Genomic DNA, 17,458 nt, shown 5'->3' with positions numbered 1-17,458 from the left:
CTTCCATAAAGATTCTCAAGCTCCATTCAATGTTTGGCTGTGGGTCTCTGCATCAATTTGAGTCAGTTGCTGGGTAGAGCCTCTCTGAGAATGGCCACGCTAGAATCTTGTCTGCGAGCATAATAAGAGTATCATTAATAGTGTCAGGGATTGGTGCTTGCCCATGGGATGGGTCTTCAATTATCGCTTAGTCATTCCCACCATCTCTGTGCCGTCCCTGTCCCTGCAATTCTAAGACCAAGAGAATCAGGAAACCTGAATTCTTGGGGGTTTTCAAAGCTGAACTACCAAGCAAAGATGAGATGCAGGTTGAATCTTTCATCCTACCTCAGCACATATGAAACAGAGGTGCAGCTTCATGTAGGGTCCAAAAACCTGGAGCAGGAGTTATCCCTGCTGTGGAATACATTCTTCTTGCTGGGCTGCCTTGTCTGACCCCAGTGGGAAAGGATGCATCTAGCCCCTCAGATACTTGATGTGCCAGGATGGGGGATACCCATGGATTGGCCTCCACCCTCTCAGAGGAGAAGAGGAGGGACTGTGGAAGGGGGACTTAGAGGAGGAAGCAATCTGTATGTAAAGTGAATGTGAATATATAGCTCAGACACACAGTCGCCCTGATTTATTTATTTTTAAAGGACAGATTGTGAACATAACTGACAAGGATGTACAAAGTAAATACATGTACTGTCTACTCTGGATTCTTCATGGGTAGGTTGAAAGCAGTTACCTGGGGAGAGGTAAGTGTTAGGTTCTCTGTAAGTTATGAGCAGGAGTCTGGATACTCTAGACTCATAGATGTCCTAGTCTGGAAGAACGCTCAAGGACTCAGTATTTTCTTCTTCATAAGAGGCCATTTCTACTATCCCACATAAGTTGTCCTTGTGGACTTGAAAGTTGTACCCCCCACAGCCTTCTTTAGTATCCTAAATTCAATGACCAATGTGTCTAATTTGACTTTTTGAAACTACAGTTCAGAGACTCCTCTGTTCCCAATTTGTAACTATTTTCCTTCTTGTTTCAGACTTGTGCTTGTTTCTCTGCTGTTTTTGCTATTCCCAGCATCTCAAGGGAGCTGGGATCATGGCTGCTACAGTGCAGACAAACACAGAGACAGCCAGCCATGTGGTGCTTTCGTAAAGCATTTACTTTTATTTGAAAACATCATACAGGTGTTACATTGCCACAGCCAGTCCATGGGGGGGGGACATGCAAATAGAAAAGGTAGATCGCTTGTTCAGATTCCCAGTGTAAAGTTCTTTTCTTTTCTTTTTGGAAAATTTGGTTCCATTTCGGTGTCAGGTGCTTCGTTATGTGGTGTGCAGATAAACTTCTACCCATGGGGTAAAATCCGTGCTGATCGCTAGCTGGGGACTACTAAATGGTTACAAATCAAAAATAAATGCCAAACAAACGATACTACAAGCTTGTCAGAAGGTTAATAGCACAAGTTAGCAATACCTAAACTAAACATTGAAATATTTTCATGGGACACAGTGGTGTGAAGTTGTCCATTTCTTGGTCTACCCAGATACGTGTTCAAAGCTGTGAGGAGGTCTAACCAGAGCAAGCTCCATCCTCAGTGCAAGTCTCCATTGAGAAAGTGAACCACTCATCTCTGGTAGTGTTTAAGAGAGCTATTATTTGCTTCTTATCAACTTCATACAGAGGACCGTTCTCACTGATGGAGGAGAGAAGAGTGGTAGATTAAAATGCCAAAATTCTTGCTGGTGACTACTGAAGTTACAAATCTCAGAACCTAAAACTGTTACAGTTAATATTAACCTATTCCCACTTCCCGCCCCATTCTCAAACCACCAATGCTTTCAGGCTGAAAACATTGTTCTTTGCAACGTTTTGTCTTTTTTCCCTTAAGGGTCAATCCTAAACTCCTAGTCTTGGATGAGCCCATGTTACCAGCTTTATGAATGGAGACAAACCAACACAGGTACACTAATGTCTGATCACAAAGACATCAGATAACAAACAGAATACAGTGAGTTCATCCTGATATTCACACTTGGTTTCCATACAATGGAGTCAATTAAAACATCCTATAAAATGGTCCAGACAGCCACTGTCAGCCATCGATTAATTGCAAACCTTTTCAAAATGTTAACTTTAAAACTATTCCCAGTCTACTGAATGGACTTGGAAATGATTTCAGCCGCTTGTTTCTCATTAGAGTTTACAGAGTGTCTACAAGTTAGTGTCATAAAAATGAATCCAAAAGACAAAGACATTTGGCTTAAAATAAATACTAAAAATGCAACAAATCAAGTAAATTATGCAAACCAAAGGAATGTAAACAAAAATAAAACCACAGTCATTAAAGGTCTTCAGATCTGAATGGACAAAATACTCAGAGAAAGGGACAAAATACTCAGAGAAAGGTATTTAATTGGCTTCAAAGGTAGCAGAGAGCAGATGTTGGCAAGGTTATTATGACGTAATGTGTAACTTTAGCATAAACCTTTCTCTCCCATGCCCACCCCATCCCAATAAAGAAAACCTATTTCCAAAGGGGCTGAATGTGAAACCTGCATATCAGGGAACAGTTTTATTTTCTATCTCCTACGTCAGGACTAAATAATTTAGAGGGGAAAGTTATATTTTCCAATGGGGAAAAAGTTAAAGCTGAGTGACAGCGTTCAAGCACATTACTTATTTTGTGTATGTGTTGTTCTCATGAGACTTATCAAAGTAGATCATGTGACTCCTCACAGAAGAAGACAGAACAAAGAGGCCAAGGGCCTGCTGGTAGAGAGCCTGAGAGCTTCTGCCTGCCATGTTTAGGACTTGTTGAGGTCCCATTACAATCTGGTCTTACTTTATGAGACACCCTGCCCCCCACAAGTGTTTTGTTTTGCTTGTTTGCTTAAAATAGGTTGACTGCAATTGGCTCAGATTCCATAAACATTTATACAAACCCTGCAACTCTATCAAGGATCCATTTGAATGGTATTGAAGCCAGCCAAGTTACAGAGAACGTCCCCTCTGACACATGACATTTTTTCTACATTCTAAAGGTCCGTGGTGTTTAATTTTCTGTGTTTGGAGCAGGAGGTGTGTTGGAGAGACATTCTTGAAGACAACGGAACTGACTAAACTAGTGATGTATCAAGCTTTATAGGAATACTGTAGCATTCTTTGTGAGTAGAGCTGCTTTTCCTTATATTCTGCCATTAGGTGGGTATTGGGTATGACCAAATTGCCAGACTTTTCTATGGTGATGCCTTCAATGACTAAGTGACCAGAGCATAAGCTACTAACAGATATTTCTCCAGACTAGTACCTTGACTCCAAGAGGTGTCACGAACAGTGAGACTCCACAATGAAGATAATGTCCATGTTGGCATACTTCCAGAAAGGTACTTTAGGTACTATACTAAGAGGGTGGAGGCCATGGCTTTTCCAGTGCCTTGATTAATTTCCATGACATCATTAAGAAAAAAAAATGAAAATAAAAACTAATTTTTGAGGAGAGCAATATAGGGAAAGACAGAAAAGGAAATTAAAAATGTAGAACCCTAAACATAATCCACATTTCTAGGTTTCTTTAAGCCACAAAAAAGGGACAGTCCCTATTATGTAGTCACAGGGCTTGATTAGATGAATTTCTTGGGCCAACAGAAAGCCAGTGGCCTGGAATAAGCAGAAAATGAAATATAAACTGGTTAAAATGTTTGTTTTTATACCTATTCCTAGAATAGAGAATTATATGGTCAGTTTCCCCTCCCCACAAGGGTCACAGCACAAAATCCCCCATTGAACAGGAAATCCAACAGGTGACAGAGGAAACCATTTGTCACAAGGTCACCAGGATGGGCAAGCTTCTGTGGCATGCATCACTCATCTATCTGTGCAAAGCGAACAAACAAACAAACAAAAAGTGTGATTCTTAAAAAGTGACTTGCCATAGAAAAGTGGGATTTATGTTAAGCAGGTGAGGGTCTGGCAATAATTCCCATCAAGAATAAAAAAAACCTCCTGAAAGTCGGTGTAATAACAGTAACAATTGATAATAAAGATCATAGTAACAACGATACTTGGTTTTGATTCAAAATTTTTCACAGTAATCAATGGAGGGATGGGGGCTGGATCGGGATACACACTACCAAAGCCTCTCTCTGGGTCAGGTGGATTGAAGCCTGTGTCTCCAGTGGTCTCCAGCTTCTTCCTTTAAAGGAGCATCAGCTACCTTGCAGTCCACCTGTGAAACTGTACCTCCTAAATACCTTTCTCTATGTACAAGACAGAGATGATGAGCAAACCCACAGCCTCTGAGTTGTCCTCAGTGGGCAGGGCAGGTCTCTCCCTAGGCAACACGAACATGAGGCTCTTCTTCTGTTTCCTGGCCCAGGCTGGTGTAGGTGACTGAAGGCTCTACCTGAGCCGTGCTGGGTAAGTCCGAGACAGGTCCTGAAGGGTTACGGAACTGCTTGTACACTCGGGGATCCTGGGCTATGTATGTGGAGGTGGAGGAATACAGCACCAGCCCGATGAGGATGGTGAAGAAAGACAGGAGGTAAAGACCTGAAAACTGAAACACAACAGCAAGGTGATTTAGTAGCAAAGTGTAGCCACCGACAGGCTAATGATATCCAGGGTCGGAGACGCTGCCTAGCAGAGGAACACGCAACTTGATAAGGTAGCTGATTTTCTTGATGGAAAGTGAATGTTCTCCTAAACTGGCTTTGTCTTATTGATTTTCTTTGTCTTTGTTTTTTCTAGGTGTCGTGGCTAATGAGAGGAACATTTAGCTATTTTTTCCTAAAGTACCCATCTGAGTACCTGAATTACTTGGGAAGGCTAGTTAAGCACAACTTAGAATACATCAAATTCAAAGCAAAAAAAAAAAAAATCTCCAACATCACTCGGTAAAGTTGGTTGCCTGTGGCCTCATTAAACCTAAAAGAAATACAGATATTTCACTGACGACCGTAAGGAAGCTACCGGCAAAGACGCTTCACTGACAGCAGCGGCAGGGCACCCTGCTTCACATTAATTCGATGCAGACATGATTTGTCTCCCCAGTAAGGACTATTATTGACCTCAGTGACTATTTCTGCAAGCTAAGATTATCCTTGGGCAGGAGAATCAGCGAAATACAGCCTTTCTCCCCTAGTCATCAAAAAGCAAACCAATCAGGATCGAATGCACTGTGTTATTCTTCCTAAGCCATTTGATTGACAGTTCAGAGGGGTTTTCCTTCTGTTGTTGTTTGTTTTGTTGTTTTGCTATGTGTGCTGGAAGAGGGGTTGATATAGGTTTATAACGTCAAGAAGGCTTTTGCAAAGTCATGATCTTGGACTTTCTTCGGGAGATATGTTGGGTAGTTTATCAGAGGAGAATAAGGTTAGAAGGCAATAATTGCCAATTTTCTTGTTTTACTCATTCACCCCTTCGTGGTTTCAAACAATGTCTTCTGTGTCTAAGACATGCAGCTACATATCGAAGAACTAGAACTGTAAAAATAAACCTAGCTCTTACCATCAAGGACTTGATAGGCCATGGAGAAACAGAAGTACACACAGATCAAAACAATACAATACAATTGGGACACACCAAACCTCATTTTACTTCATTGCTATCGGTCCAGTTGTAGAGAGAATCTGTTGTTCACTGTGTGGAAGCTTCACTTGTCAATAAAAATGCCTATAGTCAATGAGGAAATAGGAGGTGGGAGTTCTGGCAGGAAGAGAGAGGATTCTGGAATAGAGATGGATGTAGGAAAGGAGATTGGACCCCAACGATGATGGAGATGCTCACATGAAACTGAGGACCAGGTAACCAGCTACATGCCATGAGTTAGAATAGAATAAATGGGCACCTGGAGTTATGAGGCAGTTGGGGAACAAGCCAAGGGATTAGCCTAGGAATTTATTCATGTTTAAGAAGTCTCAGAGTCATTAGTTTGGGAGCAAAGAGGATGAGTGGACAAACACAGTTCCAGATGGCTCCAACTCCACCCAGTCTTGGCCACTGTGGCAGTTTGAGTGAGAATGCCCCCGCCCCCCCGTATATTTGAATACCTGGATCCCAATTTGTGAAGGATTAGGAGGTGTGGCCTTCTTGGAGGAAGTATGTCCGGGGGCCAGGCTTTGAGGCTTCGAAAGCTCACCACAATCTCAGCTCTGTTTGCTTCAGAGTGGTCTGAAGATGTGAGAGTTCCCAGCTACTGCTCCAGGGCCATGTCTGCCTGCCTGCTCCCATCCTTCCCACCACGATGATCATGGACTCTCTCTCTAAAACTGTAAGTCTCAAATAAATGCTTTCTCCTATATGTTGCCTTGGCCGTGGTATCTTATCACAGTATCTTAGCTCATCCTTTAGAACAGCTATTTTCAACCTGTGGTTTGTAACCCACTTGGTACTTGAAGACCCTTTCACAGGGGGTCAACCACATATCCTGCCTATCAGATATTTACATTGTGATTCACAACAGTAGCAAAATTACAGTTATGAGGTAGCAACAAAAGTAGTTTTATGGTTGGTGTTCACCAGGACATGAGGATCGCAGCATTAAGAAGGTTGAGAACCACTCTTGTAAAAGCAGCAGGTGGTAAACAGAGAAAGGTGCACTGGAAAAGCAGAAGACAGGAAAGTGATCCAGAGAGCTTGAAGGTAAGTTACACTGTGACTGTAAATGAGTTGGTTCAGCCGAGGGAAAGGCAATTTTAGAAATGACACAGAAAAAAACAATGCCCTTGTGGCTAAACGTCTCGCTACATGTACCTTCTTGCCATCTTTTTTTTTTTTTTTTTTGTCTGCAGGACCAAGGTAGCTAAGACTAAAGGCTGTTTTTTGATTTTCTTCCTACAGCACTCTCCTCTCTGTTCCCCAATCCCATTTTTTTTACATTCTGGCCAGATGACAACACTTCTGAATGTGCATTTATATACTAAACTCAACTTGGAGCAGACCCACTTAATTAAGTTGAAATAATTAATTAGGTGTTCCTTAATGAAAATAAATGTGCCTTTCTTCTCTGAGTCACAATTTTAAAAAATCAGGGAAAGAAGATGAGCATCCCAGCGCTGTTTTTCACGATCCCAGGAAGCTGGTTCATATCCAGAGTCACCTCCTGAAATCCACATCCTTTATCTGGCCCTTAGCACACACGTCATGGCTTCACTCTTAACATCATCATTGTTTTCAATGTTTTATGAATGACTCTTGCTACTCTGCTTGTAGGCTTTTGTTTCAAGCAAAGACCATTCTGTGGCCTTAGGTACTTCACTGCTCTTGCTGGAGGCCAACAAAGGCACTGTGCAGTTATCACTGCCTTCTAACCGTCAAACTAGAGTCAAGTCTTAGCTCTAACTTCCTAGATGTGATTCTTGGTAAACTTTTTGTACCTTCCAGGTCCAAGTTTCCACATCAACGAATGCCTGTACTGTGCACAATCCCTCTAAAGATCAAATTAGATAAAACATGTGGAGTACTTGGAACAGTCACCTTGCCACGGACATGCAATTCATATTAGGTTCATTGCCACTGTTATAGCCTATCATTTATACGATTGTGGAATAAATCTACAACTGGGTATTTTCTTGGGAATAGCTTCAGTATGACAGCACTTAGTGTATTTCCAATTCATTTCTACTTTATTTATATAGAATTCACTCTAATTTTTTCTCAAAAGATGAAAAGCATGTAACTCCATACAACAGGATCATCTTGGAAGTTACTCAAGAGGTTTTATTAATACACAGTAGATAGAGTTTTCATTTCTCCCAAAAAGGAATAGTCTGGCAAACAATGGTATTAATCACAATAAATACTGGATATCATACATGGTGACAGAAACATTTGACTTATTTTTCAAAAGGCAAGATGTTTTATTTTCTCCTGTCATTTTTTAGTTTTCTTTAAAAAAAATGAGAATTCTGATGAGGTACTTAACAGGATAATCCACTGTTCTGGATGTCACATTTACAGAATATTTGTTTCAAAAGCCAATCAGGCAAGCAAAACTTCTGTGTGGTCTAGTGTACCTAACTTACTAATCGCAGAATTGTATGTACTTTCCGTCCTATAAGTACGGAGAACAGGACTCTTCCTGGGACTGAGTGAGGTGAGAGCTTCGTACACTTTAGCCAAGGTGCATCTCAGGGAGAAGCTTGCCTCCACTGAGAAAAAGGAACTGTGGCTCCTCCGATGAGAGGCTCTGCCTGGATCTGGTTTGTTACCACTGGTCTGTGCCAACAGTTATTTGAGCCAAGGAAACCAAATAGGCCTTGTTCCAGAGAATTATAAACACAAACATATTGGTGTGGGACTGCCTAATTGTGCTACTGCATTAAACTGAAAAAATTCGTTATTATTAGTCTTATTAAAATATGAACGTTTGACTTTGGGCTTACTAACTGGAATAGATGACAGTTGATAGACAAGCATTTTCCACACACTTTCCAACCCCCAAGTTTATCCTGTTGTGTCTCACCTTTTTGTCTCTCTTTCTTTGGTCTTACTTTTTGTTAGAAAAGCAAAAGATCTAACTCATGCAATACTCCTTTCTTCTATAAACACCTTGAAAGATACCAAACGTTCGACACTCCTCACTATCTCCTGAAGTTCACCAGGATCAGATGTTTCTAGAGAGTACAAATACTTCCTCCTAATGCCCTCCAACTCTTCTTTTATTGGGTAATTCAAACCCGAACTCCATTCTAATATAATCAGGGCAGAAAGGAAAGGGGCTTAGTTAGAATACCAAATGGATTATCTATCCAAATTGAAAAACCAAGATGATATTAAGATTTGCTATTCATAAAATGATTTACTCTCTAGGAATCCTTAGTCATTTGAAAGGAGTGAAGTGGCCTTGAGGTTCTCATCCTCTCTGGATATCTAACATTATCATCCCTGACAAGCCTTTTGTCTTCACCATAGTTCCTGTTTGGTTTATGAGGCCTTCAGTTTGGTTTGCAAGACCAATTCATTTGATTTAGTTGGTAAAGCCAATCCCAATAAAGTTACTTTACAGGCAAATGTCCTCCCCTGTGGGTAATTTCACACATGAGTGCAGCAACAGAGAACTAAAAATGGATTTCTGCCATTATCTTTTATATGACAAACAGACATTTCCACTTGGCTTGATGAATTGATAGAGAGCCTTGTTCATGTAGATTCCCATTTCCAAGAGTCCAATAAAAAGACTATAATAGTTTAGGGGCTTACTCTGAGGGAGTATTTAATTACACTCTTAGCTTAAACCAAGGCTGCTCAGAGGCTCATTTATGTAGCTTTCCCATGAACCCTTGTTATTTTCCCATCCCCCAGTCAAGACAGGATAACATTTGTGTGGGAGATACATTGAGCAGTTGCCCTCACATCACTGGAGTTCGTGCAGCACAACACATCTCTTTCCCTCAGTACAATGATGCACCCAGGGCTGGAGTAATTTAGAAGGAGACCATCTGTGCAAACCTTCAAAGTCTATTTTGTTTGTAGATATGTGTGGCAGGCCACACGTCCCAAAGATCACCTGTCCCATTTCAGTGGAATCAAGGGATTGACACAGAAGTGCTGCTACTCATTACTTGACCTACTGATCCACTGGCAGAAGTCTTAGTTTCAGGAGAAGCAAGCTCTCCTCAGGGAATAGAACAATGGTCACACTGAACTGGAAATTGAGATTGTCACATGGCCACCTTGTACTCCTACTTTTGAATCAACAGGAAAGGAAGGGAGTTGGGCTGGCTCAGAGATTAATCCTGATTGCTGAGAAACCTAAACCCAGAGGCAGGGAGGAATTTTTCTGGAATATAGGTCACCATGGAGAGCACTTTAATCCTGTGATTAAAGTCAATGAAACACTATAACAACCCCATCTATGCAGGACTCCAGTGACTCAACCCATTCTGGAATGAGGCATATGAAGGTTAAAGATGATGACCCGCTGATGAACAATACAGCTGCAGAAGCTAGACGGGAACAGATTATCACCCAGAGCCCTAGGAGAGTACACAGCTCCCTTGAACCTAATCTTTGGTCAGTTTAGACCCTTGGCATCCAAACCGTGAGAGAGTTGAGTTTCTGTTGTTTGAAGCCACCCCATTTGTGGTTGTCTATTTCAGTGACTATGAAATGAAGAGGGTCGGTAATTAGTCATCCACTCAACTATTAAACATAATTCCTACCTATATTCATTCTATAAAGATTTTGCATTATTTACTTTAGAGCCTTCCTCTAGCCTGAAAATGTTCCAGGAAAATGGCAGTCAGAGAACAACAAAGGCTGCTGATTAGGTATGCAGATCTTAGTAGACAAAACTGCAGTCAGCTGCTTCTAAACTATTTTTTTGTGTACTGCCTCAAGTCCACCAAAGGAGAATGGATAACCATAAATGCCCTGATGCTGTGGCAAGGCCGCATACTGGAAGGTTTAGCAGTGACAGATGACATGGTGCCTGGAGACCCTTGGCTAAAGTTTGTTCTCCCTCATCTACTTGGCCTCTAACTGCTTAGTCGACTGTATTACAGTCAATTCCTCTTCATTCTCTGTGCTCAAGTTTGTAGGCACAATACACACGGCTACCAAAGAATGAGAGGACTCAGCTTTCATTTAACATCTGTATGAATTATTGATAAATACGGAAGCCATTCTTCATCAACTCATAGAAATGAGCTAGGACTAAGAGATATCATGATGATGGCTGGAGGAGCAGAGCTCTTGACAAACTGTCACATCGCCTTCTTCCTTCAGCTGCACCGGGATTCTGTCTTCCCCTGCTTTCCTGTGTCTGAGAGTAGCAGGTAGGACAGGAGAATGAAATACATGGATGAGTAATTTATGAGGAAAGAAAATTTTTGGCATGAAGCTGTCAAGGAACAAATATAGTCATGTATAGGCTCTGGGTGTCAGTTCTGGGTGCAGAAGCTTGGATCATGTCAATAAAATCTTACAGGGCCATAATTATTGAATCGCATAGCACTGTAAAATCTTTGAAATCTCTGGAGTACTGTAATAATGTGAGATATTGAATAACGCTGGCAGAATCGTTGCCTTTTAAATTAAGCTTTGGAACTATTATGAAAATAGAATTACATAATTTCTTAAGACTAAAATTCAAGTGGAATTATATGTTCTACTACTAGTAGTATTAAACATTTTTCTCTTAGGATCTATAGGTATCTTCTAAATTTGACATCTATGAGCAATATATACATAACCATTTGTTTCTTTTTCTTTCTGTCTTGTCTGTCTCTGTGTCTCTATGTCTCTGTGTCTCTGTGTGTCTGTCTGTGTGTCTGTGTGTCTGTCTGTCTCTGATAGATACGGGAATGACAATGTGTGTAAAAAAGGACCTTTACTGCAGAATTAGCCTATGTGGATAATGGTCTCTCTTTTTAATGTGTGCATGTGATTATTGCTTGATATCATAGCTCATGGGCTGCACTATCAGTATGAAGTCAGTTTAGAATGCTTTCCCTGTCTCTGCATGGTCTGGCTTCCTTAACAGTTCATTATTTGGTGTAAGATACAACTTTAATGCTTCCTCCCTCCCATCTTAGCTCAGGGTGGCTGCTTCACACTGGTTCTCCTTCATTCCTTTACATAAAAGGAAACCCATAAATGATTAAGTTCAAGACATCTCTCTCTATCCTTATTACAAAGCAACATGCCTTAGATGCCACGAAGAAAGCAAGCACAGGGCAGACACTCAATGTATCCCAAAATGGGATGAAAATAATGTCCAATAGCTTTGAAAAGAGGCGGGTATGGTTAGAACACAAGGAACTCTGTAACAGCTTCTGCAATTTTTTTTTTTTACTTTTTAGAGTCCCTATTAATAACACATTTTGCAGGGGAAATAATTGGATCCCGATGCTGAAGGATTGTACCACTTCATTGACTCCTCACAATTATTCTTAGGAAGTGAAACAGTTCATTTTTTTCTATTTCTACTAAGGGAAATAACTTCTGGTCAAGGCTGTTATAACAGAACAAATCACAAAGTTCTTTGTGTGCTTTAAACAGAATCTCCTCACGTTGCTCATCTAGTCTCAAGCTCAGAACTTCCTTCTGCTTCTGAAGTACTGGGCTTACGGTCACCTGTCACTATGTCCAGTAACATACCAGACACTCTTCCCCAGAGATCTGTGCTTCAATGCAGAGAGGTCTGTGACCTGGATGGGAGACTTGACCCTTATTGTCACTGCCATCAAACTAACATTCAGCATTTACTTAAACAGTAATGTAAGCCACATGTTAGTTACAGTATTCTTAGCAGTATTTGAGATTTCCACCAGTATAAAGGTGATGTGTTCCTATCACAGATCTCCTCAATTATTGCTTCTTCTCACTACTGCTTTGAAATGGTAATCTTTACTAGATCTCTGTCTAGATGTCATGGTTCATCTGTTATTATATTGTCATATTTGAAAATACTTTGGCAAACGTAGCAGTACACACCTTTAACCACAGCATTTGGGAAGCTACTTATGTGGATCCATTTACAGGCTCAATGTGAAGCTTAGGTCTCTCGGTACGTGGGGTAGAATCAGACCATGCACTTTGGTGATAAGCACACCTCCTGTGTCCTCTCAAGGGACAACTAGCTGTTATTGTCTGCGATGTGCAGTCTAAATGCGAGCTTTTCTTTGATTTCATCTACAATACCTCTGACCTGGCTGTTTTCCCTTACAGTTTGTTCTGGGATGATGAGTTTGAAATATCTTTATGGTATGGCGTTTATAATGGACTCGCATAGAAGGAACTTTGGCCTCTCTCTGTCATTGTGGGAGTGCTTTAGAATCTGTCCCCAACTTTTCTATTCCACAGTATTTGGTAAATAGAAAATTTTAATGTGGTAGAAAATGGATGTTTGTTCGCTAAACCTATTTTCTTTTCCTATTACATAAATGGCTTGACTACATTTCTCAACTTCCGTGTGGCTAGGGGGATGAATTCTGACCAGTAGGCTTGGGAGGAGGTTTTAGACACTTAGAGTTGCACACCTATATATGTCACCAGTCTATCTTACAAGAGACACTTACTGAAGGCTTAACTCACATGTCAATAAACTTCTGATACCTATGAAATATTTCTTATTTTATTATTTTGAGTGTATGGATACACCACATGGATAAAGTGTCCTCAGAAGCAAGAAGACAGCATTAAATCCCCTGGGACTGGGGTTACAGACAGTTAAGGGATGCCATGAGGATGCTGTGAATTATTAAATCTGGATCCCCTGGAAAATCAGTCAGTGCTCTTAACCACTGGGACATTTTCCAGTCCCTAGCTGGCAAATAAAATCAACATGGCTACTCTGCAAAAAAAAACATGGGTGGTATAAAGAGGCCAGACCTGTGCCTCTGCAGAACTTCCTAAGAACAGGTGTGTGGCTCGCAAGTCATAATTTTTGATCCTTGCACTAGAGGATGGGTTGTGATAAATGAAGCCTGGGCACCTGAGTAGCTGCATGTGAAACCTAATGCTTAAAGCCAACGACACTCACCCAACTCATCCCACAAGAACAGGCTGTGCTGGGGACAGTCAGGCATGAGAAAGCAGGTTACAATGCCTAATCTATCACCTTGATGATCCATGGGCATTGCCTTTGGCCTGGGATATAGTTTTTTTCAATTGTGTACTCATCTGACATGGTCTTAAAGTACCCAAGACAGTCATTAAAAACTAAATTTTAACCTTTAAATCTCATATTTTTTAGTTTACATTGATCATGATGAGCTTAAAATCCTTTTGCTTTCTAGTCTTTCTTTCTCTTTGTTTTTGTTTTACAAAAACAAATACAATGGGAATGCCTATAAGGGTATTTTTATAAATACGATGCGAAGAGTTGCCCTCATGCTTACCAGTTCCAGTTGTCATGGGAAATGGCTACTCGCCCTGGCTTTTTAAAGTAAAGGCACATTACTGAAATTGCTCCCTGCCACAAGGATCAACTAGAGTTGCACAGCTCAGCTCTGACTGATACCTAATGAAAAATTCCACTCTTAATGAAAGGGTCCCATCACTGCAAACTGTCGCAGGCACGCAGATGCTAAGAACAGTTGAAATTTCTGGGGTTTGGAATCTCATCTTCTGCATTCATATTCCTGTAACTTTTAGTGCTCTGGTCTACTTTGTAATAGGAAGGCGAGCTACAAAGCAGGACAAATATTTGTGGGATGGAGTTGTTTCAAGTGTAAAGCATGCTAATATATCATTAAGATGAATCATGTTCAGAGTTATTAAAGTTTGCATGCCAAACCTCTTACCATAACAGTAAAACAGAATGGGAAGTTGGCACATGGGCTGTAACACTAGTGGCAGGAGGGAGGGCCAACTGTCACAGAGCTCTGCCTGTGACCTTGAGAGATTTAACCTCGGGTATCACCAAAGGCAGTTGTTGAGAAAATTTTCTGATTGCTTTATAACTCTTGGTGACCATAGGATAAGTTATCTCATATAAGGATTCGCAAAAATATTTTGAATGAAAACAGAAGAAATTCCACAACGTGGACTTTAATCACATTATACAGAACAGTTGAAGTCACTTTCTTGGATAAGTCATTTTAAAAGCTATTTTTTTGTCCGTTTACTAGAGAATATTTGGATGGTAAACATGTTTAGTGCAAAAATTAAGACTTATGCAGACCTTATAACTCTAGGGTACCGCTCTTGAAGTAGGCTCATTCATGTTCTATGTGAGAGCCGTGTGACTGCTGACCTAAGTGGGGTAGTTGAGGGGAACTAGAAGAGTTTATGGTATTAATTTTTCTCCATTGATTTCTAGGGTATGGTATCGAAACTCTGAAGTCAGGATCTTCTTAGGAAATCCCTCTAAATGTTAATTTCTCTACATTCTGCAGGTCTATGGCAATATTAATAAACCTGTAACTGATTATAAGGAATCGTGGAAGTTGTTTCCTAATTTAAATGCCAGACAGAAAGAAGTAATCCCCACACTCAATCTTGGCCACTATTTTGCTGAAGAATTTTCTGTAGGCAATGGCATATAATTTCATTTTAATAACTTTCAAATGCTTTGTGTTTCTGGTTTATTCCTGAAATATATTTAAGAAAGAAAGAAATCAAGGCATTCCATTAAAAATGACTACTATAATAGGTCTACATTTTTATGTGCAAGAACCTAGGTTTGGCTTTTCAAACATGAGCTAAGTCAGCAAGAACTCATAGCGAATTGTTAAGAGCCACATGGAGTTATACAATTTTAAAACCAATGGTAAAAGTTAATAGAACGAGGCAAGGATTACTGAGCCCGAGTTATGCATTTAATGGGAGAAGCCTATGGTCTCTGGTCACCGCTGAACAGTAATGTCTTCAAATTTAATCTCCTGAAAAACTACATATGGCAAATCTTATCTCGAAATCTAGAGGGAAGAAGAATCTACTCAAAAGAATGTAAAGAGTAAATGCCAGCCACACATTACATGTGAACTCCTCTGATTCTTTCCCACATTTTATTGTTGAACTGGTCTAATCCGTACTTTACACAGTGGCTACTGAAGGACTCATTTAACTCCGTTCTCTTCTCTCTCCACATGAATTACTGACTTTATTATTAAAAGTGCATATTTTCAGGACACTGGAAACAGCTTCGAAGAATCAGTTGAGAAATTCTACCATTGGAGTGCAAGGTGTCAGGGGTGGAATGTATACTGCCATGTCATCGTGCCTCAGCCAACCTGACCTGAAGGTTTGTCTCCTGTGATTATTAATAGTTCCCCTGTGGTAGCCAGAGCAAGGTGTCCCCCAACAATGTGTCCTAATTTCTGAAATCCATGAATATGTTATTTAGCATGACAAAAAGGACTCTGCAGATGGCATTAAATTAAAGATTTTGCAACAGGGAGATTGTCTTGGGTTAATGGATACATTATTATCCAAAGGTCTCTAACTAACTAACTAACTAACTAACTAACTAACTAACTAATGATCAGATTTGAAGATACTATATCCTGATTTAGAAGGGGAAGGAAGGGGCCAGAAGACAAGGAAAACACGGGAAGTCCCTAGAAGCTGGAGAGGAAATGCAGACTTGCAGAACTAGACGATGTTAAACCCTCGGTAAGCCATTGGGTTTGTGTAAGTTATTAAAGCAGTAATTTTCAATTTGTAAAGTATCTTATTTTCACAACACACAGAGAGTCTGTAGTATGAAGCGCTGACCTTGAGAAGTCAAGACTATCAAAGTGAAAAGTTTCTATGTCAATCTCTTCTTGGGTCTAGTTTTAAGGGCCTCTGGGGCTGAGTAAGGCTCTTTTCCTAGCCTTTTCATGACTTGCTACAGATTTACTATTCTGGATTCAATAATGCTGTCGGGGAAATAAAGAAGAAAAGCACAGAGCCACTTTCCAAAGTCGTAAATGTAGAGATTACATGAACCCCATTCCATCCAGATAGTCTCATTTAAAATCCAGGCACTTGCTTTCCAGAACGAAAGGCTTTACTGTCCAGTCAGCACCAAGACAGAGAAGCTGCTGTGGGATAATGGGCGGAGAAAGAATGCCCCCCACCCAAGGATATAAAGTAAGAAAACGTGAATAATGAATGTTGGGCAGGAGAGCCTCATTTGGTCAATTAGTTCTGCGTGGGTAAGCAACATCTGTGAGAAAGTTGCCTTTCCTCTCAACTTATGGCCATTTATAACCACAGCAGAAGGTGGTATAAGCACATCATGATGAACTAAGAGGATAAAGTCTTAACTGCAGGCTGTAGTAAAATCTAATGAGATCTCAGAGGTCATTGGTCTAATCCCCCAGCACTGAATCATGAGGCTCTCTACACTCCTCTTATCTGTATGTCCTGACTCTGGCAGTGATGGAAACTGATTACTGGGACTGATTCCCCATGTGCAATCATTTCCTTCTCAAAGTGCTCCTATTTAGCAGTAATCATTTTATTGGTTCCACTTGGCCCTAGATTGTTTTCTTGTAACCACATGTAGTAAGTCCGAACCTGGAGCTTAAGGACAGGTAAACAGTGGAAGGCACTGATAGGTTTTTGATGCATAGTATGCCTGGATCGGTGAGACTACACCAGGATTCTGAAAATTCTTCCCAGGAAGCCATAGTTGAGAACTACTGGCTTGTACCTCCATTTTTTTCTCCAATAATTATTTTTTTAAATCATTTTACTTCCCAATCACAGCCTCCACCTCTCCTGCCAGTCCTTCCAAATCCCTCCTCCTATTGCCTCCTTCTCAGAGAAGGGGGACTCCCACTTTGGCACTACCCCACCCTGCAGGAGTAGACACATCCTCTCCCACTGAGGCCCCATCAGGCAGTGCAGGTAAGGGAAGGGAATCCAATGCCTGGGAACAGAGACCGAGACAGCCCCTGCTTCACTTCTTAGGGGACTCACATGAAGACCAAGCTACATATCTGCTTTAAATGTGTAGGGGTCTAGGTCTGGTCTCTGCATGTGTCCTTGTTGGTGGCCCAGTCTCTGTGAGACCCCATGGACTCAGGTTAGTTGA

At 40.8% G+C, this 17,458-nt stretch overlaps 1 protein-coding gene across 1 annotated transcript in view; it reads right to left on the bottom strand.

Annotated features, from left to right (window-relative positions):
• Positions 1-1,267: 1,267 nt before the first annotated feature.
• Positions 1,268-17,458, bottom strand: part of Slc35f1 (solute carrier family 35, member F1) — a 395,235-nt gene continuing 379,044 nt past the window's right edge. Inside the window, 1 exon segment of the mRNA NM_001109338.1 lies at positions 1,268-4,543. Within this exon segment, the coding sequence (NP_001102808.1) occupies positions 4,319-4,543 (225 nt within the window). The 3' untranslated portion in view covers positions 1,268-4,318.

This window comes from Rattus norvegicus, chromosome 20 (genome assembly GCF_021556685.1).
Source record: "Rattus norvegicus strain SHRSP/BbbUtx chromosome 20, alternate assembly SHRSP_T2T, whole genome shotgun sequence".
NCBI classification, from domain to species: domain Eukaryota; kingdom Metazoa; phylum Chordata; class Mammalia; order Rodentia; family Muridae; genus Rattus; species Rattus norvegicus.
This window is presented reverse-complemented; position numbering and strand designations above follow the sequence as displayed.